Below are 26,544 nucleotides of genomic sequence, written 5' to 3'. Positions count from 1 at the left end.
TGTCTCTCTGTGCTAGAGGCTAAGAATAAAGCAGATGTGACAGTCAACACAAAAACTTTCATGCACTTTTCATAGTGTGTGTTTGTTGTATTTTTTTTTTTTCAATTCCAAAAAAAGTAACACAAGTCTACATAATGAAATCAGAGTATCTAATCATGTCATGTTGGTATTAATCCATCCACATCTAAAGATTAGACCAAAGCCAGCTCTGGTTAACTATAAGTGACTTTTATTACTTTTTCAACATTTTTGAAACTTTATTAAAGTATTACAAACAGAACATAATAAATTAAATGCTTACATTCCACTCTACACCCTTCAATCTTTACATAAACCGAATAAGTGAAGTAAATGAAGACAAAAATCATAATGATATAGCAAAAGGTGGCTTTAGGTAACTGTACATATTACAGCCAGTTCTAAAGAAACAAAACAAAATCATAAAAAACCCCAAAACAAACTATTGGACTTTTCAGTGTTCAATAGTTTTTAATTAAAGCAAAATTAAAGGAAGCCCACATTTTCTTCTTAAACATTACTCTTTCCTTATACAACAGCATTCTACTACAGAGCAAAATTAAGTATAAACATGCATAGTCCAACCACATTTACATGACCAAGGGCCAAAATATTAACAGCCAAATCAGCCACAATATTTAAACCAGTGTCACGAAAAGAAAAGAAAGCAGAGCGGTTAATAAATAAAGTGAATGCTTGTGTGAACTGCAGGCTTAATTCATGAAGGGTTTCCATCTGCTTCACCTACAAAACACATTCATATGTAACAGCAACCAGCAGATTCACTGCACGTTTTTAACATTAAGACAGGATGAATTCATTCATTCACAGGGTCATTATTAGCGCTTAAAAAGTAACACATACTTTAGCAGAAGAGCTGAATTAGAGCCAGAAGCCAGATACATAGACAAAAACAAAAAATGTAGTAACCATTCAACAAGCTTAATGATTTTTGGGAGTAAAAACCTACAAATTCTTTCCTTCTTTTCATTTTTTGATTAAATTCCTTTGAATTTGGTTATTAAAGTGGTCCAACAAGCATATGCAGCGTGTGGGAAATTTTACAGCTGACTTCATTTATGATAAGAAAGGAAAACATTCCTCACTTATTAAAAATACAGGGGAAAAAGCCTTCATGTTCACATAAAAGAAGCCAAAGCTTGTGTCCCAAAACCCACAAAGCACATTTTTTGTCTTTTTCTCCCCTTCAAATATCAGGAAACAGAAAGCACTCTCACTGATAGCTGAAAAAAGCTGCAGGGTAAAAAAAAGAAAAAAAAGAAAAAGAAAACTTGAACCAATGGAGGAAAAATTATCATCTAAAAATAAAAAGAACAAGTAGAAATCACGTGTGTGGCTGATGTAGCGGCTCTGGTTTTAAGTACAACCGTTACGTCTTTCGAGTCTTTTTTTCTCAACCTGATGTGTTTTTCCTAAATTGGAAAACAGCAATTAAACCATTTATGCAATAATTCAGGGTCTGGCCTCGTCACTCAGCTCTCTTAATGCTGCCTCAAGTCAATCAGTCAAAGTGGAACAATCAAAAGAAATCAAAGTTATCTAAACGTAAACATTTAAAGAATGCTGTGCAGTGTTTAGGAATGACTTTCACCTTTTCCCCCTATTTGGAAATTACGTTTGTTTAACGTTTCAGGGTGTTGAGGATGAAGAGCAGTGAGGGAGTGTCGTGTGTGTTTACGAGGCACTAAAAGATGCTTCAGATCTGCCACTATAGACTGTGCACTGGGTGTATAAGGAAACCCAGAACGTCATACCTGAAAAACACCTAATTTAAATAAAAGATAATGCAGACTAAAGAGAAGCTGGTCCACAAAATAGCTGAAAACATGCGCAATCTGTTCTTTGACATTCACTGGATTTTTCTAAGCTTTCAATAGTCTCTCGTCCAACTCTTCTCCAGCTGAGGAAACAAACGTGACCATCCAAAGACTCGGTCGTTTTACTACATTGCTTATGTTGAAAAATCAGGTTTCAAATATTTTAAGGCAACTTCATCATCAACATCACCTCGATTGTCTTTGGTCATGGATGAACCTCCACAGCTTTTGTCGCAGGTATTTCCAAACTAGGCTCTATGTTTTATTTACAGTGAAGGTAAAAAGTCTCGGGGAGGTGGGGGGTGGGGGTAATGCCATTGACCTCGCTCGCTGCTCCTGCTGAAGAAAAGGCTTTTTGCTGATTAAAGAGGAAATTCTTTGTGTGACTCTCAGATGTGTTACAGCCACAGCTTGGTTCTCCTTTTTCTTTTTTTGGAAGGGTGTGGATTCCCAGAACCAAACAGACATCATCCAGTAAAGGAAGCATCTTACTTCACTTAGAGGTCAGCTAACAGGCGGCCAGAACAGCAGAGGGCATCCAATGAGATTGTTTTGGTTCCCCCGAAATCACTGGACAGAATTTGTTGTTTACCGTGGCTTAGGGAAATCCAGATTAGAGGAGGACAGGGTCAGAAGGGGCATTTAGAAGTTCTGTTGTCGTCTCTTCTTGGCATCCATTGCATCCAGGATGGGCTGCCTTTTGGCAGTGTAGCGCTGCCTGAGCTCCTCAATCTCCCGCTCCATCATGGGATCCAAGGCAGTCAGGCGTAACTGCAGCTCCTCAAAGTCCAGGTTCTTCAACTGAGAGGCAACACAGACAAAAAACAGACGGAAAAAATGAGTCACAACACTCAGAGCTGCTTCTGTTTTGCTGCTGTAAACATTTCCACAATGAATAACACTACAACAGAGTCACGGATGACACTCACAAAGTCAAAGTCTCCGTCCTGAGGCACCTTCCAGTTGTCAGGGAAGACGTTTTTGGACTGGATATGGTAGCCTTGCTGCTCCTGTGCCTGGTTGTGGTTGTAGCTCTCCTGCTGCTGGGCCGCCTTGTTGTCCTGCTTGTCGAAGTAATCCATGAAGGAAGGACGAATCGGCTGCTGGGGGGTGGCATGTCCTGTGGAGGAGGAAATGGGTTAAACTCGAAGGTAACAAAATAAACTTTCTGGACAGAATATTTTGGAGACAGTCTCATTCAGGCAGACATCATATCCGCTCACTTCTCATCGATCCCTGGTCTTCCTCCTCGTCTTCATCGTCACTGTTGATGACCATAGTGCCAAGGTCTGACTCAAGCATAGTGCTGCCGTGCTCAATCATTGTCTGCGCCCCGTCGCTCATAGTGCTGGTGGCGCGCATGGTTCCGGCGCCCTCTGAGCCCGACTTAACCATAGTGTGAGAATCCACCTCAGTCTCTTCCTCCTGGATGGAATAAAGAACAGAGTTAAGACATGCAGCATTACATCTGAGGTTTCTTCACCCCAGACCTTTCTGTGAATAAATCACCACACGCACCGAGTTGTCATCCTCCTCTTCCAGCTCTCTCTGCTGCTCCTGCTGCCTCTTGGCTTTCATCTCCATGGCTTCAGTTATCAGGTCTCTCAGGATCGTAACTGGCTTGGCCTGGCTGATGAATGGATGCTGGAGATTCACAAGACCAAAAAGATAAAAGTTATATGAACTATATTTTACATGCAAATGTATTTCCATACGAGTATATCCACCCAGCATCATGTGTTACACCCTCTGATGTTTCTATGTGCCTGAGGCGGCATTAAATTTTCCATATTTACAAATCTCCAGGGTATCTGGGGAAGACTATTTGCTCTCTATTTTATACGTTTGCTTTCATCTTGTATCAGTTATTTGAACAGGGAAGGACACTAAGAGCAACTTAGTGTCCTTCCCTGTTCAAATAACATAATAATAGTAGTAATCCATGTATGTGGTGGCGAGGTCATCTTCTTACCTGTAGCAGCTGTGTGGCCGTCGCTCTCTGCTCCGGGTTCTTCACTAAACACTTCTTGACAAAGTCTGTAAACTCGTCTGACCAGAGCTCCGGCTTCCTGAATGTTGGAGGAGGGTTGGTCGGGATCATAAAGATTGCCTGCAGAAACACGATAACAGGATTAGGGTGGATTAAAAAAGAGGATAAAAGTTTTTCACAACACATTTAAAACAAGAACAAATGTTTCCACTCACTCTCATTGGATGAATGTCTGCATAAGGAGGTTTACCCTCTGCCATCTCTATGGATGTGATGCCCAGGGACCAGATGTCAGCTACACAGTTGTAGCCGATCTCCTGAATTACCTCGGGTGCCATCCAGAATGGAGTACCGATCACAGTGTTTCTCTTTGCCATGGTGTCCTACAGAGTGGGAATATATATTACCCCCAGACTTTTAGAGCATGACAGGACCAAGCGAGAACTCCTCAGAAGCAAATTACAAACAGTATCATGCTGGCAAACATTACTTCATCTTATCACTACTGACATATGCTGCAATTTTACCGTCAGCTGTCCAGCAACTCCAAAGTCTGCCAGTTTGGCGTGTCCCTCTGTGTTAAGAAGGATGTTTCCTGCTTTGATGTCCCGATGGATCTTCCTCATGAAGTGAAGATACTCGAGTCCCTTCAGCGTCGACTTAAGGATGGTTGCAATTTCATCTTCTGTCAGCTGAGAGATTGAAGATTAAAAACCAAACATGAACAAACAGACCATTAACTGCTGCACTTGTCTGTAGTTTTTTTTTTTAATCATTAGTTCGCTGAGTTCAGTTAAAGACAAGGTCAACCTGGAGATCTTTTCACTTTTAAGTCGTAATAAATACTGCACTTTGAATTGAAACTTTATCAAAAAATATTTTCTTCCTGACACAAAAACTAGTGAATTAAAGCCACCATTGTAGTCGTTACTGACAACAGGTCAAAGGCACTTTTAAATAAAGTTTTAGCGCAGTTGCACACGTCGCTGCGGCTCAGCGTAGACACCCACCGTCTTGTTGCGCAGTCTGATGATGTCAGAGACAGAGCCAGCGCCGCAGTACTCCATCACAATCCACAGGTCTGTGTTCTTGAAGTAGCTGCCATAGTATTTCACCACATAGGGGCTGGGGAGGAAACGCAACATGGAGTGGTTATCAAAGGAGAAGATATAGAGCAGAAGTGAGAAAAAAAATCTCATGGATCCAGACACGAGAGAGCTACATGGGCTATGATGATGATGTCATACTTCCTCCTTTATTATCTCTGTAAAATGTCTTTTGAGGCTTTTCCTGGCTCAGAATGGACCTTTGAGAGAAGGCTGGCTAAGTGCAACTGATCTGCGTACAGTTAACACTAACAGGCTCTTATCTAATTAAACAGAACAACTGTGCAATTCCCTGTTATTTAGGGCAGATGATAAGCAAAAATGTATTCTGAGTCTGCAAATAAACAATGATTTTCTCTCAAACCACTTTACTGGATGCCACATTTTTTATATTGAGGAAAAACCTTGCTTTCAAGGGCAAAAATGGGCGTATGGTATGAGACATACTGCTGTCCCACCTGTCACACTGCTGCATGATGGAGATCTCTTTGATGATTTCCTGCAGATCTGACTCCACAGGCACCTGCTTGATTGCCACCACCTGGCCGGACTCCTTATGAATGGCTTTAAACACGCTGCCATAGGAACTAAAAACACACACAAAGCTTAAAGTCACATGTATGGCTGCAGTACTTTATTACAACTGACAGCGCTTAAAAAACGATTTATTATGCAATGGTCAGCTGTAAAAATGGAAGTTAAGACTTCTTACCCTTCACCGAGTTTCTCGAGAACATCAAACACTTCCTCTGGCTGTTTCGTCAAACTATCTTCACTCAGCTTTTTCAGCTTACTGTAAAAAGGGAATAAGACAGCAATATAAAAGTGAAAGCAATGATAAGTGGAAAAGGCAAATCTAAACATTACAAAACAGGAGACACGGCATCGTTTCAGCATCTGTAAATAAATGAACGGCTGTGGGTGATTTTTAGTCTGGACATAAATGTCAAACACACTGAGACTGCAACCTGTTATTATTTCTGTTTGCTGTCATTTAAAGATATTTTTAGGCTTGTGTATCGGTGCTTTCAAACACCAGAATATGAGGTAATACTTCTTCACAGATAAAAAAAAAAAAAAATCAGCACCACAGCCAAACAGGAATAAGTCATTATTAGTTAAGTTCAAAGTGATCGACAAAAAAAGTTATTGTGAAAGTGAAAACACAACCCAGCATACACTGTTCACTATTTTCTGACTTGATCAAAAATATTATCACGTGCAATACGAGACTAAAGGAGGTTGTTTCCCCCTGAGCAACGCAAGCTTCAATAAGGTTCCTCAGTCTGGCTCTAGTGAATAAATCAAACACAATGAATCAATGATTCAGTCATTTAAAAATGATCCTACATGAGCTCTGACTAAGACAACAAACAGATTGTGTGTGTTTTTCCTTTAAAAGGGTATTTCTATACTACCCCTTAGAAAAGTTTGCACTATATGAAGCTGGAAAGGCCCTCACATCCTGCTGTTCCTGTTAATTTCCACTAAGCAGAACAGAAACGTTCAAGTATGGTGTCCTCAAAGTCTTTCAGAGAAGCTTTTTACTGAAGGTGAGAGGAGCTGAAAACATTGCCGTTTTTTCTTGAATCCAAAATAAAAAAAACTTATTCAGTCTGAATTTCACATAGTGTTTTATAACTATTTCAATACCTATTATTATATTTATTATAATAATTATTAATATTATCATCATCATCATCACTTATTTTGCTCAAATATTTATTTTTGTAGACTCATTCTTTAATTTCATTGTACATTTATGAATGTTATAGTAAACTTTTAAGCACTATTTACTTTATATGTGTATTGTCTTTATATTACGCACACTTAATTTTATTTTTGTCAATGATTTCCAAAGCAGTTCTAATTTCTTTTGATTTTGTTATCATTCATTTAAAAATTTTTACTATTCTATTATAATCATGTTATTTAAGATAAAATGTTTTTATTGCTAGTTAGTATCTCTGATTATGTTAACTACACACACATAGCTTAAATAGGAAATCTTTCCTACCAAACTCTGTCAACCTAAATGTTTAATAATATTACTTTATTATTATTATTATTATTATTATTGTTATTATTCATCCTTTATAGTGTTGTAACAAAAGGGTTGCTCATGGAATGGAATAAATAAATATTTCTCATCTGCACATCTGAACATGTGTGATCTCATAATTTAAAAATAGTACAGCAATCATACAAAGACTTCAGATCTGTCGCCTTGTGGTTAAAAAGCTATTCAGTAAAATTAACTTGCATTGTCTTTTTTTGAGCCTGTGAACTCATGAACCACCACAGAACAGAAACCAACTAAGTAATCAGTAACGTGTAATACTGGTTTGTCTTCAGGAATCGTGCCAAAAAAATACCGTGTTCGACATTTAAACAGTTCTAAATGATGGCCTGTGATCTATCAAGCATATATCTCTTATAAAGGATTTCAAGTCACTCTGAGCAAGCAGTAGAAGCTGCAATCAGTATTTGGCAAAGTGGCTTTTATATATCTTTTATTTATTTGGATAAAAAATTTTACTGACATTCAAAATGTATTTTTTTTTAATAGAGATCACGCAAAGAGGCAAGCCAAAACATGGAGGACCTTTAACTTTTACAAGGACATTTTACGTGTCCAAGAAAGTCAATAACAATAACGCAGACTCATAAAGAGAGATCACGTCTTTACTATATATATATATATATATGTCTAACCCCTTCATAAAGCCTAATAACTAAAGCCTGTTTACAAATACAGGCAACAATATTAGACATAAAAAGACACAGTAATTCAATTTTTGCAGGACACTCGGGAAGCTAGAGACTGATTCAGTGCGATCATTCATGCGATTGAATGATATTTCAAGTGCAAATCTAACCACTGAACAAAACACTCTTACAGAGACTTGGGAACATAAAACGACCACATCATTAGCCAAATCTATTAGACACTCAATTGAGGGCTCAGGAAAGAGCGCCTCTGTGTGAGGAACGGTCTGTACATTCGTGAACAGAACTGAAAGTTTGAGAGAAGACTGGCAACGATAAGTTAGCTTAGCATCAGCTAGCTCGGCGACATCCACCGAGCGTTAGCTGTTCGGCTAGCTCGTTAATAATAGCATTTTTAGCGTAGTCAAATTAACACAAACCTTTTGGGCGCAGACGTCTCCATGATGTACGACTTCAAAACTAAAAAGAAAACACACTAATAGGGACTCGTGGCACTTTTGGGACCAGCAGTCAGGACGAGAACATTGTCGACTGAATCGTTGTTGTCAAAAACTAAAGCAGCGCCAGCTGAGGGATCGTCAGATGACGGTGTTACGGCCTCAACGCAGCGCCCCCTGCTGGAGCGGAGTACAAACAAAACGGCTTAAAATACTCTCCTTAGAAACATTGAATAATTTGTATCAATTAAACAACTGAAACTTGTGAATAAAATGTTACTGATAATAGAGCTGTTCACAAAAATACAATTGCTTTCTCTGGTCTCTTTCAAAGACATCGTCCGACCAATCACAAGCGACTTTGCTGTGAGGTGCACGACTGTTCTACGCATGTGCAGGCAGGAGCCTTGTGGAGTATGAAAAGAGAGGTAAACAGCTAACAGCTAACGTGTTTAAACGGTGAGAAACCTTGTTATTATCTTTCCATCCTGTGTACTCCGTATCTGTTAGGTTTATGCAGCGTTTTTAGATACTTTAAAGATATTTGTTGTTTGCTCTAAATACCGGTTGGGTTGTTTTAGTCTGTTTCGGGCAGTACCATGCTGTTTCTGGTAGCATGTTGTTAACAGTTATCTCTCTGTCTCTATTTTTTTGTTAAGAATCAGAAATGGATACGCAGAAAGATCTACAGCCGCCCAAGCAGCAGCCTATGATCTACATATGTGGAGGTATGTTACAACGTTTACTTTAGTAATACCACCGCTGGTAATGCAAACAGTACGATTTTACCTGCTCTAATGCAAACCTTTCATCACTGCCATCACGGCTGCTTCTCCTCTGGATGTTTTTCTTACATTACACCGCATAGACCTTACATATTGTTCATAATGTTGTTCCTTCATAGTAACAATTCTCTCATAATAAGTTGACAAATAATAAATTACAGCTCAATTTAGAGTGTATAACTAGCCTCTCCGACATTAATAAATTAAGGATTAATCCGTAGTTAATGCTTCAGAGATCGCTAAGAGTGTATTTTTCCAGGTATTACAACACTAGTTTTTAGAGAAAACCGTCTAGCACACTATATCATGTCCTGTTTTACCTAATACATGAAAATTCGCATAACTACCGTCTGTAATTATAAATATGAGTTCAGTATTGGTACTAATTAACACTTGGAGCCCAAAACTTGCCTATTGTAAACCGGTCTGTGCATTCAAAGCTGTGATACCTGGCATGTGTGGAATTTCCGTTCACTGAAATTACATCTCAGGTGCCTTTATAGCCTCATGACCCCTACTCCTTTTCTAATCTCTGTTTTAATCATAGTTAGCTTGGGATAAGTTGATTGTATTGTTCTGTATGTATGTATGATGATTTTCTTTTTCTTTTTTTTACCTTGTGGGTATTTGTGCTTCCAGGTGCAAAACACAAGTACTAACTGAGAGTTACATGATGTTCTTGTGTTTGAATAGTGTCTTTACTATTTAATCCACTGTGGTGGAGACATCTGGAGGACATAACATACACATTAGGCTCACTAGATGTTTACAGTGGGAAATATTAAACCTCCTTTACAGTCTGATACAATGTTACTATTTTGGAACCAATAATAATTATTTCACCATGATTACGTAATGTTGGTCATCTTGCATCTGGAAAAAGAACCACCCTGATTTTAGTTCTAATAAGTTTTTTGGCAAGGTGTAAAAACTCAGTAACAATCTGAATGAACTGAAATGAATACATCTTACACATTATGGACTAAATGTTGGGCCACACCTCTTTGAATTCAGAGGCGTGCGCTAAGTGAATAAAAGTTACCAACACTCTGCTGACTCAGTAGCTGCATAGGTCCAAACTTTCTCTGTCATTAACATAAGCAGAAAAACTATGTGAGGGGGTGTTGCCCGCTGCTCTGCTCTGCTCAAACTGAACTTGACCACATAACACCATGTTTTCTCTCGTCACTTGCAGAATGTCACACCGAGAACGAAATCAAAGCCCGCGATCCGATCAGATGCAGAGAGTGTGGCTACAGGATCATGTACAAGAAGAGAACAAAGAGATGTATCCTTTTGACTTTGTGTGCATGAAGACAACTTGTGAAAACATTAAAAATGACCAGTTGACTTGTTTATTTCAGATGTGAGTCTTTTTGCTAAAGAGTGTTCAGATATTTTGATTTTGATTGATATTTTATGAATTGGTTGCTACGTTTGCTGTGGATTTCCTTGACTCTCTGATTTCAGTGGTTGTATTCGATGCCCGATGAAGAAGAGGAGAGGAGCAGTTTTGACTCTGTTTACTGTTTGTAGTGTGGGATCATGTAAATAAATAGACCTGGCTTCAGATTTGTGAACTACTCATTTTATTCTCGGTCTAAACAATACATTTGCTTGTCAAAAATGTATGAAAGTTTGTTTTGGTTTATTAAATAATAACTATTTTAACTGGTCAAGACTGTTTTTTCCCAGTTTTTCTAACTGATGAGCTGATTTAATTACCGGTAGTAGCATCTCCATGACGACAGGAAAATTTGTGTTTCAGCTCTTGTAGACTTTTCTATATTCATGTAGTCACGTGTAATTGGTCTGTTGCTATGAGATGTTTGCAGCTTTTCGACCCCTGAAATGGACTCTGCCTTTCAGAATAACAAAATGCAGCAGGGGGAAGTAACCTGATTTTGTGTAATGCAAACTGTTTTTTTGGCCTTTTTCATAGTAATAAAGATTAAATGAGACTGCGATGTTTTCTTCCCCTCACCCCCAAAGGTTTTTTTTTTATTGACTTTGACTGTAGGATGGTTATTGGTACCAGACAGGCTGATCTACCAGGATTTTCCCACAGCCATCTCCCAAAGAGAAAAAATATCCAGTGAGCAGTTCTCTAGGTGAAATTGCATCATTGACGCCAGAGAGGATTGGACAGAGTTTTGAGATGATTAAAAAAACAAAAGAAAGAAAAAAGCAACAGTAACTCAAATGACAACTGCTTACAAGCGACTTATTCGGAAGAGCGTATCTGAATGCACAACGTAAAACCCTGAAGGAGACCGGCTACAGCTACAGAAGACCGCATTGGGTCCCTCAGTTTCCTGTCCACAAAGAACAGGAAACATACTGGCTCACCAAAATTGCACAATAGAAGAAGAATTAAAGAGTTAAGGTAACTGATTGCAAAAGGGGGACCAACCTGTCACGATCCTGGGTCTTATGACCCAGTGTTTTGAGTTTTAGTTCATTTTGATGTTTATAGTATGTTTAAGCTCATTAGGTCTCCTATGTTCATTTGCTTATTAGTTCCCCCATGTGTTTCCAACCCATGTTAAGTCTCCCCTGCTCTTCATGTGTTTCATGTCTGTGTCTTACGTTGTCAAGTTCTGGTTGTCATGTCTGCGTCTCATTATGTTTCCTATTTTATTTTGAAGAGATCTTGTGTTTTTATATTATGGTTTATGTTTTGAGTCCTTTGTTGTACTGTTTCTTGTTTCCATAGGTCTGTTATGGTTATCATAGGTTTAGTTCTTTGGCTTTGTCATATGGCTTCCCTGTGTTCCATGTTATGTCCACTGTGATGTTTTGTACCATGTTTCAGGTTCCTATGTTCTGTCTCCCCAGTTGCTGTTAAGTTTGCATGTTTAGAATTCAGTCAGTGTGTTTCCTGTTTTACTTTGAAGGTCCATGTCTCATGTGAGTATTTCTAGTTTTGCTTCCCTTGTCTCGTCCAGCCTGATTACTCCCAGCTGTGCTCTCCTTCTGTCTCATTCCCTCGTTATCCCTCTGTGTATTTAAGCCCTGTGTTTCTCTTTGTCAGTGTCGTAGTCTCCCTCATGCTGTGTGTGATTCTCCCCGAGTCTCCTGGTATACTTTATGATTAGCTTTCCCAGTTTAGTTTTGTATTGCCTGTGTTCTATTTTTCCAGCAATTAAAGCTGTGCTTTTGAGTTCAAGTTCTGTCCCCGTGAGTTTGCGTTTGGGTCCTCTCCTGCCTGCCACACAGCCGAAACATGACACAACCCAGTACAAGCAAGGTGTACTTAAGTGTCCATTGAGTGTATTTTTGATCTAAAGCAGCACTATGATAGCTTTAACTTCTTTAAATTACACTGTTTCCCCAAGTTTAGCTTTTAAGTTGATTTAAATCTAAATCTGTTTTTTTTGTTCATTTAGTCCCTTAATATCTGCATGGCAACTTTTTAGTTTGGCTTACCACAAAGATTTCAAACTGTTGCGCTCTCTCTACTCAAAGGTGCAAAAAGGTGCATATTACACAAATAAGACACAACAAATAATAGATAATAACAAAAAACTAAAATGATGTGTTTCATTAAGATGAGATACCAAATCAAATAGCAAACAAAGCCTTCACTGGGATCATTACTTGCACTTGGGTTTAGCAGCTATTTCATTTCAAACTTCCATCTTTAAAAGATTCTAATAAAACATTTGTGTGAACCTGTGATTTGATGTAATTACATGCCAAAATGTTGACCAATAGAAAATAAGCCTGATTTAATTTCCCGGTGCTGGACAGAGAGCTGCTTCCAGCTAAGATGCTGCTGAGAGAGTTATGAACAACGTGTTCTCATCAACAAAGTAATTACTTTGCTGAACTACCCTTTAGGTGACAAACAGGACTGGATTCAATGATTGTTTTCATTACTGGACTGGGTTTTCCATCAACAAAATGTAATTTTACATGATTAATATTCTGTTTGTTTGCTGTTGATCAGATTTGCAGCTCACTCCAATTATCCTAAGAGTAATTAAACATTTATATCTTTCCACTGTGTCAAAATGTTGCCTGTCAGTTACTTCTTCTCCAGTAATACAGCGTAAATCATGTATAATCGAAATTATAATGGGTTTTTTTTCTTACAATTTGATGAATTAAAGCATCAAAGTGTCTCGCATGTGTGTGTCTGGTCCAGGTTTCCTCTGCTCTGAAGTCTAAACTGAGGCTCTCCCTTCAGAGCTGTCCTACTGCAGCACTGCATCGCTGTGGCACTCCCCCCTCCCCCTCGCTGACATCACATCTGACGCCTCATGTCGGGGGTGTGTCCAGCAGAAATCCCCATCCAGGCTCAGATGTAGCTGCGGCTCTGAGAGAGGTAGAGGCAGAGTTTGAGCACACTGCAGAGGGATTGCAGCTATGGGGAACGCGCAGGAGAAACCTCCGGGCGGCGGAGGAGGGGCAGCGAGCGCGGATCAGGCCACAGCAGGGAGTGGGACACGAAGCGGGGGTGGAAGCAGCGGGGGAAAGCCTCACATGGCTCCACAGAAGGGGGCGGTCAATGGCACTCAGAGAGAAAACAGCCCTGCTGGTGGGCAAGAGAAGAAGGAGGACAGCCCTGCAGTGGACACAAGTTACCTGGATGCTCCCGCCGGGGCCCTACCTCCTCACCTGGCCCGGCTCAAGAATGAAGGGAACCATCTCTTCAAACACGGACAGTTTGGAGACGCCTTGGAGAAGTACACCCAGGCCATTGAGGGATGTGCTGAAGCAGGTGGGGGGTGACATGAGCGGTTTCTTTTCTCTTACACAGCATGTGATCCTGGGATAAACAAATCTGATTATAGCCACGATACTATAGCATAGTTAGAGGAGCTTTATCTAACTGCTAATTTCTTGATTCATTGATTAAACCATGTATAGTTTTAGAAAATAACAGTAATTTTGCTACCAGAAAGTTATTTCTTGTTTATTTTCATCCTTGGATTCCTTGGAGTAGCTTTTCCACCTCTGTGACTCAGTGTAGAGTCGCCAAAAACAGCAGATGGGTGTCACAGAGCCTGAGAGACACCCTCTCGTAGCATCTGTGACTTAGCCCTGGTAAGGGTATCACAAACAAGTTGACTCAGTGTCACCTGGTTCCACAATCCAACGTATCCCGTGTCAGTTTTGAATGCATTATACCACTGTTTTTCCAGTCAGCCTGCAGGATGACTTCAGGTCACTTCACTTTTTAGCATGAAGCAGAGACACAAGGCGTCTCTGCACCGGTGATTTGTGATTGCAGTGGAGTGTTGGCACAAGACAAGTTGCTGTCGATGGAAGTCGTGTGCTGATGCATGGGGCTTTTACGTGAGGCTCAATGCCACGCTGCACAGAGAGCACTCAGCTGACTTTTACTCTTGTAGCTGGCAAGTGTGAAGGCTTTTTCTGCACTTGCACTGTAGCCAGATTCCAAACGTTTAGACTTGATTAATCATAGACTTCAATCAGAAAGCTGGTGAGAACAGTGTATGATAATGATGATGCGCTGTGGGTTGTGGAAGCTGTACATAAGACTGATGCTCTCCCAGCGGTTATGAAACTGCACTAGAGTGGAAAGGACAGTGGAGAAAATGACTCTACCGAGGGATCTCTTAACACAGCCTTTTATCTGTCTGCCTTTCACCCCTTCAGCGTTTCTGGACACTTGCAATTGAACTGCTTCACTTCTCTTGATTTCGCTTCTCTCTCGAGCACTTTAGGCCACAAAGTCTAAAGAACTGCTGGTAATATGGATGTGTAGCATGGCCTTACACCTGCTTTTCAGATCACAAGATGACGTAAATGAATCTGGTCTTTCAGAAATGTGATTATGGTTGTCCCCTTGCAGGCATTGATAGTCCAGAGGACCTGTGTATTCTCTACTCCAACAGAGCAGCCTGTTACCTGAAGGAGGGAAACAGCACAGACTGCATACAGGACTGCAACAAGTACGTGACTAGTGTCGGTTTTATTACTGGTTATAACTTCCAGGTTTGAGAGATGAATCCACAGATCTGACATCACACCCCAAAAAACTGTCAGATCACAGACTGTATTTAAAAGATGGCCAGAACCAGAACCGTTCTGGTGTCATGGTCGTAACCATCTTGTGGAGTGCTAAGTTTATGTGTGATTTTATTTGAGAGATAGCTGGTTTGAAAAGGCTCTGAATGCCACAAACAATTGTTGCCACTTTAATTTTCCCAAAGTGGCAACAATTACAGCCTGATTGGAACATCTACTCTTACCAGTACCAGCTTATAAAGAGAGAAACGCATAGATAGAGATTGGGCTAAAGAGATCAGCCAAGAAAACTTATGAATAACTTATTAAAGGGGGACTTTTTGTGCTTTTTTGTCTTATACTCACTATTTTAACAGAGTCAAAAGTGGGAGACACAGCAGGAACAAATCAGGGATAATGAGACAAGAGAATATGAATTAGATACAAAGCACAAAAGACAAAAGACCACCAAAACGAAGCAGGAAATAAGATACCGACAAAGGCTCGAACATGTGAAGTTAACAGTGAAAGACAAGAGACAGAGACAAGACTGGAGGGACACAGTGGGATTAACAAAAGGGAACCAATAAACCTTAAGTCATCTACAAGCAAGCAAAGAACTATAGGGACAAATAAAAAAGCTCATATTAAATAAACCATTAACAGAAGACCGTGAAGAATACTGAACTAGAACAAAATCATTTCTCAAAACTAGAGGAAGTCATGAACCTGCAAAACTCAAAAGCTGACATTACCCAGTTGGGGACACGTGGGCTGTGTTTTATTTAAATTCAATATTATTTACATGAAAACTGAATGACAAGCTGCTTTTCCACACCCTGATTGTAACTGTTTTCTCTGTAACTGTGGAACACAGCATGTAGATCATCCACAGTGATGCAGTTTTGGATCCAGCAGCTTCCTGCTTTTTGTTTCTTTGCTCTAAAGGCTGCGACAGCCTGTCGGTCAAATATTCATTCACATGTTCAGATCCCTCAGTCTCCGCCTCTCCTCTCTGATCCTCTTAGGGCTTTGGAGCTGCAGCCCTATTCCTTGAAGCCTCTGTTGCGTCGAGCCATGGCCTATGAGTCACTGGAGCGCTACAGAAAGGCCTACGTGGATTATAAGACCGTCCTGCAGTTAGACACAGGGATACAGGCGGCTCACGACAGCATCCACAGGTCAGCTGAACACAAAAATCCAAACACGGGAAACTTCAGCCGCTTCATGTGCTGGTGCATGTTTAGTCAGATTTTATGTAACACCAAGTCGTCTCAGTCATTTCAGTTTCCCTTTGGGTCCCTGCGCGAGTCTTGCTAATGCGAAACACTTTGCGATACTAGTTTCAGTCTCTTTGTTCTCTGACAGGCTCACAAAGATGCTGATTGAGCAGGATGGGCCCGAGTGGAGACAGAAGCTTCCAGAGATTCCCGTCGTCCCCCTGTCTGTGCAGTTGCAACACCGAGAGAAACCAATCAGCATCGAGCAGGCCCAGGCCAGGGCCGCCAGAGCAGCCCAGGAGGAAGGTGAGGAACAACCATTCCTGTGGGTTTAAGTGGTTAAATGTGATGAGCACATCTGATGCAAACAAAGAAGCCTTTTAAAGAAATCCAGATTTTCTTGACTAAAGACAGTTCTTTGGGTGATTTCATTCACGTAGCATTTTTAAAAGAAACAGTAAATAATTGAACAATAAAGCAGCAGCAGAAGTCAGTGAGCAGAATCAGCGTGCAAATGCTGAGTAGTGGTGAAGGTGCTCTAGCTGAGAGACTCTGTGTGTGTGTGTGTGTGTGTGTGTGTGTGTGTGTGTGTGTGTGTGTGTGTGTGTGTGTGTGTGTGTGTGTGTGTGTGTGTGTGTGTGTGTGTGTGTTTGTCTGGGTGTACTATCAATAATGCAAAGTAAAGACGATCCACACAGACTATAGTGCTGCTGTAATGGAACAATCCAGGTCAAGTTTCCTCTGCGCTCGAACTGCTCACAAGAACCAGGAGACTCCAAATGTGCCATAAATGCAAATATATGTAAATAGTTTTGGAGCAGTATAAGGCTGTAAAACTCACAACAACACTAACAGATAAATCTGTTTACTTGTACTTGTCTAATGAAAAACTCCAAACACACGATCTAACACATACAAAGCTGAATGAATATGAAGCCAGAAACAGAAGGAGACAGGAAGTGATCGAAGTTGTAAGTGTTAAAAGCAACATGTGTGCTGCTTAAATTTGTCACAGCAAATACGCAGCACTGTTAATCACTACCTCCTACAGTAATGCATTTTGTTCCATCATACTGAGGAGGAATGACGCCATGCCAACAATAAGAAATGTAAGACAGCATCTTAAGTTATTATAAACTGTGGTAAAATAAAGTTGTGGCCAGAAGTTCACATCTGCTCATTATGAGCAAGAATGTGGTGGTAACTTTGCGGTTTTAATGAGTTCATTGAACGTTTCTTTTTCCAGGGTGGAATGATTGTACTGCACATATCATAATGTCTTTAAAAGATAAGGATTGGGTGATTGGATTGGTTTGAATTTATTTTGAATTTTCTCTGATCCAAACAAGGTCAGCAGTATATATACATACAGCCCCATTAATATGTGGTTACATGTCCTTTAGCAAGTTGCACCTTGACAAGATGTCTTTGGTAGCCATCAGCAAGCTTCTGGAATAATTCTGGGTAGATATTTGAGTGATTGTAATGGCAGAAAACTTAATTTAAATTAGTTGGTTTTCTGGCTCAGAACCAGCTTTGACGTGTGTTACACAAAGTTTCAGCGGGGTTGAAGTTTAATGTTAGCCTGCTTTATCCATTCATAATGGGAACGGGATCATTGTCCCGTTGGAACATGCAAATGTGTTCAGGTTTCAAACATCCAACTGTTGTGGTGAAGTTGAAGAATTTGGAGGTAGTCCTCCTTCTTCATTTTTCCATCCAACAATACCATTGGCAGCAAAACAGCCTCATAGCATGATGCTACCACCACCATGCTTGACAGCTAGTGCAGTCTTCTTAGGCTTGAAAGCCTCACCTTTACTCCTCCAAACATACTTCTTACCATTGAGGCCAAATAGTTTAATATTTGTCTCATCTGACCATTAAACTTTTCTCCAGAAGGAGTTTGCAAATTTGAAGGTGTCGATTTTGGAGCAGAGGCTTCTTTTGTGATCAGCACCATCTCAGTGTGTGGTGTAAAACTGACTTCACTGGACAGTGATGCTGGTGTCCCAGTAGCTTCCAGTTCATGGCTTGAGCCTTGTTGGTTCCTGAACATTCAAATCAATTTCCTCTCATATGAGGGTGACAGTTTGGGTCTTCTTCCGGACATTAGCAAAGTTGTGACACATCTGAATAACTTGTACTTATGTAAAATTGGACTGATGATCTTAGAATCTGCAGTTGTTTGTGTACATCTACAATTCTCTAATACAACAAGTCAATCTGAGTGTCTCAAATGTTCAATTCATTCATTCATAAACTCACGTTTGTGTTGTTTCTGTCTTCATGTTGATTTCCCCAAAACAGGAAATAAAACCGCAAACACGCAACACAAAACAACACCAAACTGTGCTCCTTAATAAAAGAGTTAAAATGAATTAAAATTCTGACAATTATAATTTTATCCGTTAAAACAATTAGACTTAATGAAGCCTCGAGTTCATTAATATGTTAATATGCCTTTAATTGCAACAACACAAGTTAAATGAGCATTGCATTTATTAGTTGAGCTAGCGTTAGTGGCGATGATTAAAGCTATTGCTCTCTCGGCATTTGCAAACACAGCTGTGTTATCCGCCAGAGGAAATTACATATCTATTGATGCTTGGATTGAAAAGAATTAAACACAACCTCTACAGCAAGCTAGCATCAAAATAACCCTGTAATCAAAGATTGCACAAGCTTGTGTTATTATTCTCCCACAGCCCCGAAACCTCCTAACCTGCCACTACGCTTCAGCGCCGGTGCCAGCGCGTCTGTTTTGACTGTGTTATTGGTAATGTTATTAGATTGTATCTGTTAAATTATCTCCTTACAGCTTGACTCCCAGCTTGTATCAGCTTCAGAGGTGATTGATCTCAAATACTCATGCTCCACATATCAATTTAGTTTCCCAGCAACAGAGCACTGAGTGGTTTGTGGTATCGACGGACGTCTCAGCTAAAGGAAAAAAATAAGCTTTCAGCACCGAGCTGCTTCAGAAAGCATGCAGGCCTTTTCACTTTGTGCTTTGGTTCAATTGTAAATGGATGAAAGTAGAATTTTCTTGGTAGAGAAAAATTAAAAAGAGTTTCAAAAGCTGGTTCAGGCTTTTTAATTCAGTAGTTTTATAGTGCTTTGGGCCTGAATGCTTTCTAAAGTAACTCTGTCTGAACACTTTATTAGTTATACTTTGTTATTACTGGGTTGGACCTCCTGAACTGTTGATATAAGGTGGGATTGATTCAATGCTTTCATGTATTTTTGCCAAATTCTGACCCTGACATGTGAATGTTGCAGCAATAATCATTACTCATCAGACCAGACAGCATTTCTCCAGTCTGTCGTCCAATTTAGGTGAGCCAGTATGAACTGTAGCTTCAGTTTCCTGTTTTTAGCTGACAGGAGGTGTGCTCTTCTGTTTCTGAGGCCCGTCTGCTTCAGGTTCCTCATTTGTTGTGCATTTAGAGATGCTCGTCTGCATGACTTGGTTGAGACAAGTGGTTATCTGAGTTACTGTTCCCTTCCTTTCAGCCTGAAGCATTCTCCTCTGACTTCTGACATCAACAGGCATTTTCTCCAGAGAACTTTGGCTCAGTAGATGTTTTCTCTGTTTTCTTTGACCATTGTCCAAAAACTCTAGAGATGTTTGTGGGGGGAAATCCCAGCTGGCCAACAGTTTCAGAAATACTCAGACAGAAAATCACTCACATCACCTTTGTTTTCTGTATCGAATCTTAATTTGAATTTCAGCAGGCCGTCTTGACCACATCTAAATACCTAAATGCACTGAGTTGCTGCCATGTGATTGGCTGATTAGATAATTTTGTTAAAGAGAAGTTGAACAGGTGTACCTAATCCAGAGGCTAGTGAGTGTATATTACTTTTAATGCCTGCTGAGCTCGTTTTTTCGAGAGTTGGCAGTAGTAGCTGTGTCATTTGATTAATGTTATCTTTTTGTGTACCTGTGAGTCTGTGTTTATGTTTAAGTACCGCTGCGTGTGTCTTTTCCACAACTCATTAGCCGCATTGGCTTTTTCAGCACAGCCGATCGCTAACTAAGGAGGAGTTGACTCATCTCCGCTGGTCCACAGAGACTGCTGCCGACAGGCTGGATTTATTAAGGCCTGAAACGGTGTGAAGAAATTGTAGAAGAGGCTTGTTGAAAGACAAACCATTCAGTACAGTCTGCCCCAGATCTGTCTAACCAATCAATAACTTGCACTGAAGAAAATGAACTCTTTATGAAGTTATCTTTTTCAGTTGGAAAAAAAAACATTTTTCTGCCAACAGCCAGAAGAAAAGAAGCCCACTTCACTTTGCTTAAACAGGAAGGCAACAGTCTGGTCAAGAAAGGCCACTTCCAGGAGGCCCTGGAGAAGTACAGTGAATGTCTCGCCATAAAACCTGACGAATGTGCGCTCCACACAAACAGGTATAAAAAAACAACCCAAACAGACGCTAGAATTGACTGGTCTTTGCAAAAAGAGCGCCTGAATTACTTTACAAAAGAAACACTGTTTGAAAGGTGGGTAGTTTGATCGCCACCCCCCAAAAAATAACAGAATAGCTGCTTACATCAAGTAAGAAGCTTCAGCTCAAATATTGTGTAAAAATCCGCTGAAATAATGCCAGTTTCTCTACTCTTGCAGCAAAGGCTTAAATGAGAGTCGTTCTTCACCTTCACATTCCCCCAGTTGCTCGTCAGTGTCACAAGTTTTCAATGAAATTGCATGTTTTGATCTTACTTTGTCAGCACAGAAAAATGGCCTCTCGCGGTAGGGAGCGATGCAGAGCTCAGAGCTAATTCTCCATTTACAGGTAGACAGGGGGAACAGTAGAGGGCACCATATGACCACCTGGCATGTCAAATCTGATGCACTGCCAGTTGTTGCTCTGGATAAAGCCCCATGAAGGTGTATCGGTATATTTGAAAGGAATTTCAGATGAAATATTGTGTTGCAAACATGAAAGCCTAAACTGCTGGACACATGTGGATTCCCTGTAAATATTACATCCTGCAAAAATCTCTATATTAACAAGATATTGTGCGAAATGTTGGGGAAAATGCATCTGTCCCTACTCTTCTACAGTGCATATTTTGAAGATTTTTCATTTGTATTTGAAACAGTGTGGAGTAATCTAACCATGCGTAGCCTGATCCTCATACTGATCATCACTGACAGAGACCGTCTGACAAATCCTTTACTTCTCCTCCAGAGCCATCTGTCTCCTGAAACTGAATCGGTTCGAAGAGGCCCGGCAGGACTGCGATTCGGCGCTGCAGCTGGAGCCGAACAACAAGAAAGCCTTCTACAGACGAGCCCTGGCTTTTAAAGGTTTACAGGTGCCGGCACGCCCCCTCATAAACCTCTTCCTTGTCATTTTAAGATAATGCGTTGGATTTTTCTTCCCCCTCCCATTCCTGATTTCTCTGTATGAATGACTATCCTCTAGGACTACCTTTCAGCTAGCAGTGACCTCCAGGAAGTCCTCCGACTGGACCCAAACGTCCGGGAGGCGGAGCAGGAGCTCGAGGTGGTGACGGGCTTGCTGAGACAGAGCCTGATGGACAACACCGTGCACACACCAAGGGTAAAACAAGTTCATCATGTCGCCTTAAGCCCCTCAATTACTAGATTTAATTTTCATTGTAGTTGTCATTATGCAACACAAGGTTATAAAACTATACTGGAAGTTCAGTCCCTTTATGCAAGGAGGAGAGGTAGTGAAGGTGGGTGAGATTAAATACCTGGGGTGAACTGTCCAAAGCAAGGCTGCAGGCAGAGTGGAGCGGGTGGAGATGAGTGTCAGAGGAGGGTGTTTTGGGAGATTTAACCTTTTTAACTTGCTTTCTTATGCTTCTTTTCCTTTAAAGGTGATAGCGGCACATTTGCCTCTTTCATTTTACTTGTTAATAAAAACCTTTGCTTTATTCGTTTGCCTACTTGTCTCAGTTTTTCAATCTGGACATGCTTCGTTATTTTCCTCACATCCCTCGGACTGTTAGGGAACGTGACAAGGAGCAACAGCAAAAGGGAGGTTTAGATGATTTGGAGACAGTGGCAATGGCAGGAAGTGGAGCTCGAGGTGATGATAAGCTATTCATTGCGAGTGACCACAATGAACAGGATTAGAAAGAGTAGAGTGCATCAGAGGGACAGCTCAGGCTGAGCGGGTTGGAGACAAAGTTTGAATGGTGAGGCTGAGATGTTTTGGACATCTCCAGAGGAGGGATAGTGGATATATTGGATAAAAGATGTTGAATATGGAGCTTTCAGGCAGGATGAAAAGAGAAAGACCACAAAGGAGGTTCAAGAATGTAGCGAAGCAGGACGTCCAGAGGGCTGGTAGGACAGAGGAGGATGCTAGAGACAGGGTGAGATGGAGGCAGGTGATCTGCTGTGGTGAACCCTGAAGGAAACAAACTAAAGAAGAAGAAGAGTGTGGAGGATTAATTTGACGGTTTTGAAACCTGAAGAAAGAAACTGTTCTGCTGGTACGGCAGCTGATACTTGGTAAACAAGTATGGGATGCTTTAATCACTGTAGTTGACAAGCCTCCAGGTCTGGATCCAGACATATCCCATATGTGTTTGTAACGTCTCCAATTAGTTAGGAACATGGCTTTACCACTTTATTATCTCCAGATAAGGCTTCAAGTATGTTACAAACTATTAAGACAAACAAAACCTCATAGAAAAGGCTAACCTTTGATGATTTCCTGCAGGTTTGATGTCTCCTGCTGGTTCACATGTGGAGACAGGTGTGGACACTTACCATACTGCTGCAGGACTTTTAAAGCAATCGGCTACAGCAAATAAGCAGCGTAGAAATGCAAATGACTATTTTTGAACTCCTGGGACGAGAACCGTGGACGACCAGCTTTTCAGCTCTGCTTCATCTGCAATGTGTGCGAACCACACGTAACTCCTGAGTACACAATCTTACATAACGGTAAGCTTTATTTAAAGAGGCTAATGTCAAGGTACTTGTGACCCGCTCGCACTATAAATCATTCACGTTATGATGTAATGTCCAGTTTCATGTAACAGGCTCCAGAGCACTCTTACTTGTTAAAGAGTGTTGAGAGAGGGGAAAGAGAGTGCGTATCAAGCGTGCCTTACTGAGATTTTTACCACAGTTAGGATGAAATGCGCCAAGATTAAATGTTTAATTTTGATTGCGTTTTTTTTAATCTGCTTTGAAAGGAATGGATCAGTGCAGTGCAGGCAGTGTGTGTTTGTGTGTTGCACAGCAAGATATGAAAGCTTCAGCTATTTTATTCCAAAGCGTTTGTTATTGTTTACATGTAGTGTGATAAGAGCTGCTATTAATTTAAATAAGAAGCCAACAACATCACATAAACTATCATCACTATTAGTGTTGGGAAGTGCCCTAAAAGGCACTAACGTGAATTTAAGCTTCACCGGTTAGATTAGCTAAAAAAAAAAGTCTGAGGTCAGCACTTTAGAGTGGACCCATGATGCTTTTCTTTATTTCATGCCTGATAAATGCTGCTGGAATTTCATATTACCACTGTTTCAAAAAATTACATCATCTTTTATAAAGTAATCATTGTGTTGTGTTTAACACTAGCGCTGAGCTGATGTCAGCTCGGAATACCCTTCCTTATATGGTCAATCAGCTCTAGCTATGTCTGAATAAGGAGGCGGAGCTAACAAGCACTGGGTTCTGTTTAGAAGCAAGTCGAAGGGCAGCCAATCAGAATTTGGGCTTATAGTGAGGGGGAGGGGGGGCCTTAAAGAAACAGAAACTAAAAAGACTTGTTTCAGACAGACGATAAAAGACCAATAAGATACATAACGGTCACTTAACTGCAAATCAAATAATGTTGAATAAAAATTTTGAGTGAGTGGGACATGAACTAAAAGTCCCTTTTAAGCGACTTTTAGTTCACGTACCTCTCTGGGTTTAAATATCGCCCTGCTTAGGTTAGTGTTACAGTTTACAGAACAATGCACTGTACTGTAGCTCAGTAATTAATGTAATTAATGACTGTTTTGTTTTTGTGTAGGTATATAGTAGTTAAATTAAAGCTAATGTCCGCATGTCTGTGCCCTTATTGCTGCAACAAGGCAGGCGATAAGGCTCTGATTAAACACCCAGATATATTTATCAAAAACTGTCATATTACAAGAAAATTATTTATTACAGTGATACAAATGTACTTTATTTAAGTAAAAACATCAATAACTCGTTTGTTTGAGTTGGGAGCCTAGCCTATAAGAGAAAGCAGCAATGCTTGCAAATTGAAAGCTTGTTTCCACCAATTTTTTTTTTTTTGGGGGGTGGGGGGGCGAGAAGCTCTGAATAAAAACAAAAAAAAAACTTCATATATCTCAATTATTTACCTGTTATCTCACCCCCCCTCCCCTCCCCAGTTTCAAGTAATTAATTGAGTTAATAGGACTTAAACGAAAATTTTGACTAATGTACCGTAAATTTTCTTTGGCAGAAAAGGCTTCCATGGAAAGTCATTTTTCAGCTTCCACCCTCAGGCTTGTCATTCTCCCACATTTCAGCCTGCATTTGTGTGCAGGCTGAAATGTACTTTTACACACGTTTGAAAAGGAGAAATTAGATGCTTACCAAGCTTTGCAAACATAATTTATCACCTCTGTCAACTCTCCACAGGAGCAGAAGCTTTTGAAATCACCCACATCCGCTATGTATTTCTTTAAAATGTAGCAAACTGTGCCACAGTTTATTTTGCAAGTATAAAAATATTAGGTTAGTTTTTTCCAGTCTTGTTTTCCTTTGTGTTGTAAAAATAAAAGGCTTATCTTAAAAAAAAAAAAAATCTTGATGTAAAGCTTCATTCATGAATGTAAAAGCATGTACTGTATGTAAATAGACTGAATGCAAATGTAAATAAACTGCTACAAGAATGCATTAATGTGCCTGTGTTTTTTCAAATTGAAACACGAATAAATGAACACAAAACGATCACAGCAAGCTTGATTGTGAAGTTTATTAAACGATATGCATTTGCATGCACATTATAAAGCAAATAATTAGGTAATACATACTTTTTAAAATATCATAAGCTTATCTGACCCAATTAGAAAACACACCTGCCACTCGTCTCCAAATAATAAAACCTCGGAGGATCTATTTGACTCTGAAGTTGTATCATTTTCAGCAGCAGGTAGGTTACAAAACGGAGGGAATAACCTGCAGCTAGAGGCTTGTGAGGTTTACCAAAACATTTTATTTATTTATTTATTTTTAGCAGATAGCCAGCTCACCACGAGCTGCCTGACGTCACAGAGGAGCAATCTGTGGTCGGGCTGAAAATGTGCTCCAGCTGCTGAAAGCTACTGTAGCCTGTAGTGTCACTGTGCTCACGATACTCATGATGCCGACTGCTTTGGATTAAAGGGATCTTATTGCCAACTTGTGCATGACATAAACTTTAAAAACTTTGGCTACTTCAGGGGAATATTAAAAACAAATAATCCTAACAACGATTTAAATTCAGATAAACATTTTGGTTGTGAGTACTGGGTTTAATCCAATATTTTATTGCTCTGATTTTCAATTTCTACGCACTAAAGTAGATTGCTTAAAAAATTATTCTGTCACTGTTGACGTGTCCACTGCAGCGGCCTGAGAGCGGCTCTTTGGTAGTTAACACCAGCTACTGCGACAGTCCGCATTAGCATTCTGGGAATGGTGTTTATCAAGTTTTGGTGCATTTTATGTGGCAAATATAATAACTATCAAATTGTTTTTACATTTATCATTTGATGAAACACACAGAGAACAAAAACAAAACACAATAAAACCCCTCCCCCTCCCCCGAAAGGCACTGTAGGTTCAATAATTATAAAATTATCTGCATTAATCATTTTCAAGGTCTTCAGAAACATCACATGAACATGTTGTAGTTAAAATACACCCAAAGCTCTGAATAAAAAATAGCTTTTTGATTTATATGAGGGGAAAACAATTTAACATTACTACTGTACATTCGCTACTGAATACTGATTAAGATTTATGTGCTCGGATAAACTTCTGACTGCAACTTGCTGCGGTGTGCCTGACACGCTTGTTCTTACTGCGTGGGTACTTCTAGTAGTTCTAGTTTTAAAACAAGTCTGAAATGCTTGTTGAAATGTTGGGATCTGCTTTGTTTTGTTTACAAGGAACAGCTTAAAAATCCCTTTTCTTAAATACGCCGCACGATTCAATTCAAAGCTTGCAGTGAAGGTTTTTATATCTGCACAGGTGCAACCAAAACAACAACAAATAAAAAAGGAGAGCTCAAGGGATGAGTATTTGAGTATTTCTGATATCACAGTTCCCACCCGCTTATAATAAACAGTTGGACCCAACACAGGGCTTCAACATTAAAACCAACTTTCCCAAAATGGAAAATAAAATAAGCAAACACATGACAGGAATCACGTTTTAAACAAAAAGCAAAGATAATA

At 40.0% G+C, this 26,544-nt stretch overlaps 3 protein-coding genes across 3 annotated transcripts; 2 read left to right on the top strand and 1 right to left on the bottom strand.

Annotated features, from left to right (window-relative positions):
* Positions 1-195: 195 nt before the first annotated feature.
* On the bottom strand, positions 196-8,279 carry stk3 (serine/threonine kinase 3 (STE20 homolog, yeast)). Its single transcript, XM_085395745.1, has 11 exons — positions 8,102-8,279; positions 5,665-5,745; positions 5,411-5,539; positions 4,857-4,971; positions 4,374-4,538; positions 4,062-4,229; positions 3,829-3,966; positions 3,375-3,500; positions 3,080-3,281; positions 2,786-2,976; positions 196-2,657 (listed from the first exon to the last, which is right to left on the bottom strand). The coding sequence occupies exons 1-11, from the start codon at positions 8,122-8,124 to the stop codon at positions 2,499-2,501; spliced, it is 1,497 nt and encodes a 498-aa protein (XP_085251871.1). The 5' UTR covers positions 8,125-8,279; the 3' UTR covers positions 196-2,498.
* A 209-nt stretch (positions 8,280-8,488) lies between these two features.
* On the top strand, positions 8,489-10,579 carry polr2k (RNA polymerase II, I and III subunit K). Its single transcript, XM_085395746.1, has 4 exons — positions 8,489-8,578; positions 8,779-8,847; positions 10,100-10,192; positions 10,375-10,579. The coding sequence occupies exons 2-4, from the start codon at positions 8,787-8,789 to the stop codon at positions 10,395-10,397; spliced, it is 177 nt and encodes a 58-aa protein (XP_085251872.1). The 5' UTR covers positions 8,489-8,578; positions 8,779-8,786; the 3' UTR covers positions 10,398-10,579.
* A 2,609-nt stretch (positions 10,580-13,188) lies between these two features.
* On the top strand, positions 13,189-24,983 carry spag1a (sperm associated antigen 1a). Its single transcript, XM_085395341.1, has 8 exons — positions 13,189-13,630; positions 14,729-14,828; positions 15,912-16,064; positions 16,252-16,409; positions 20,379-20,520; positions 21,306-21,432; positions 21,543-21,680; positions 22,815-24,983. The coding sequence occupies exons 1-8, from the start codon at positions 13,276-13,278 to the stop codon at positions 22,818-22,820; spliced, it is 1,179 nt and encodes a 392-aa protein (XP_085251467.1). The 5' UTR covers positions 13,189-13,275; the 3' UTR covers positions 22,821-24,983.
* Positions 24,984-26,544: the final 1,561 nt, after the last annotated feature.

The sequence above is a fragment of the Rhamphochromis longiceps genome, linkage group LG22 (genome assembly GCF_057381845.1).
Source record: "Rhamphochromis longiceps isolate RC_006_pf linkage group LG22, R_longiceps_female_GT1.1, whole genome shotgun sequence".
Lineage (NCBI taxonomy): Eukaryota > Metazoa > Chordata > Actinopteri > Cichliformes > Cichlidae > Rhamphochromis > Rhamphochromis longiceps.
Note: the sequence above shows the minus strand (reverse complement) of the source record. Positions and strands in the feature narration are given on the sequence as shown.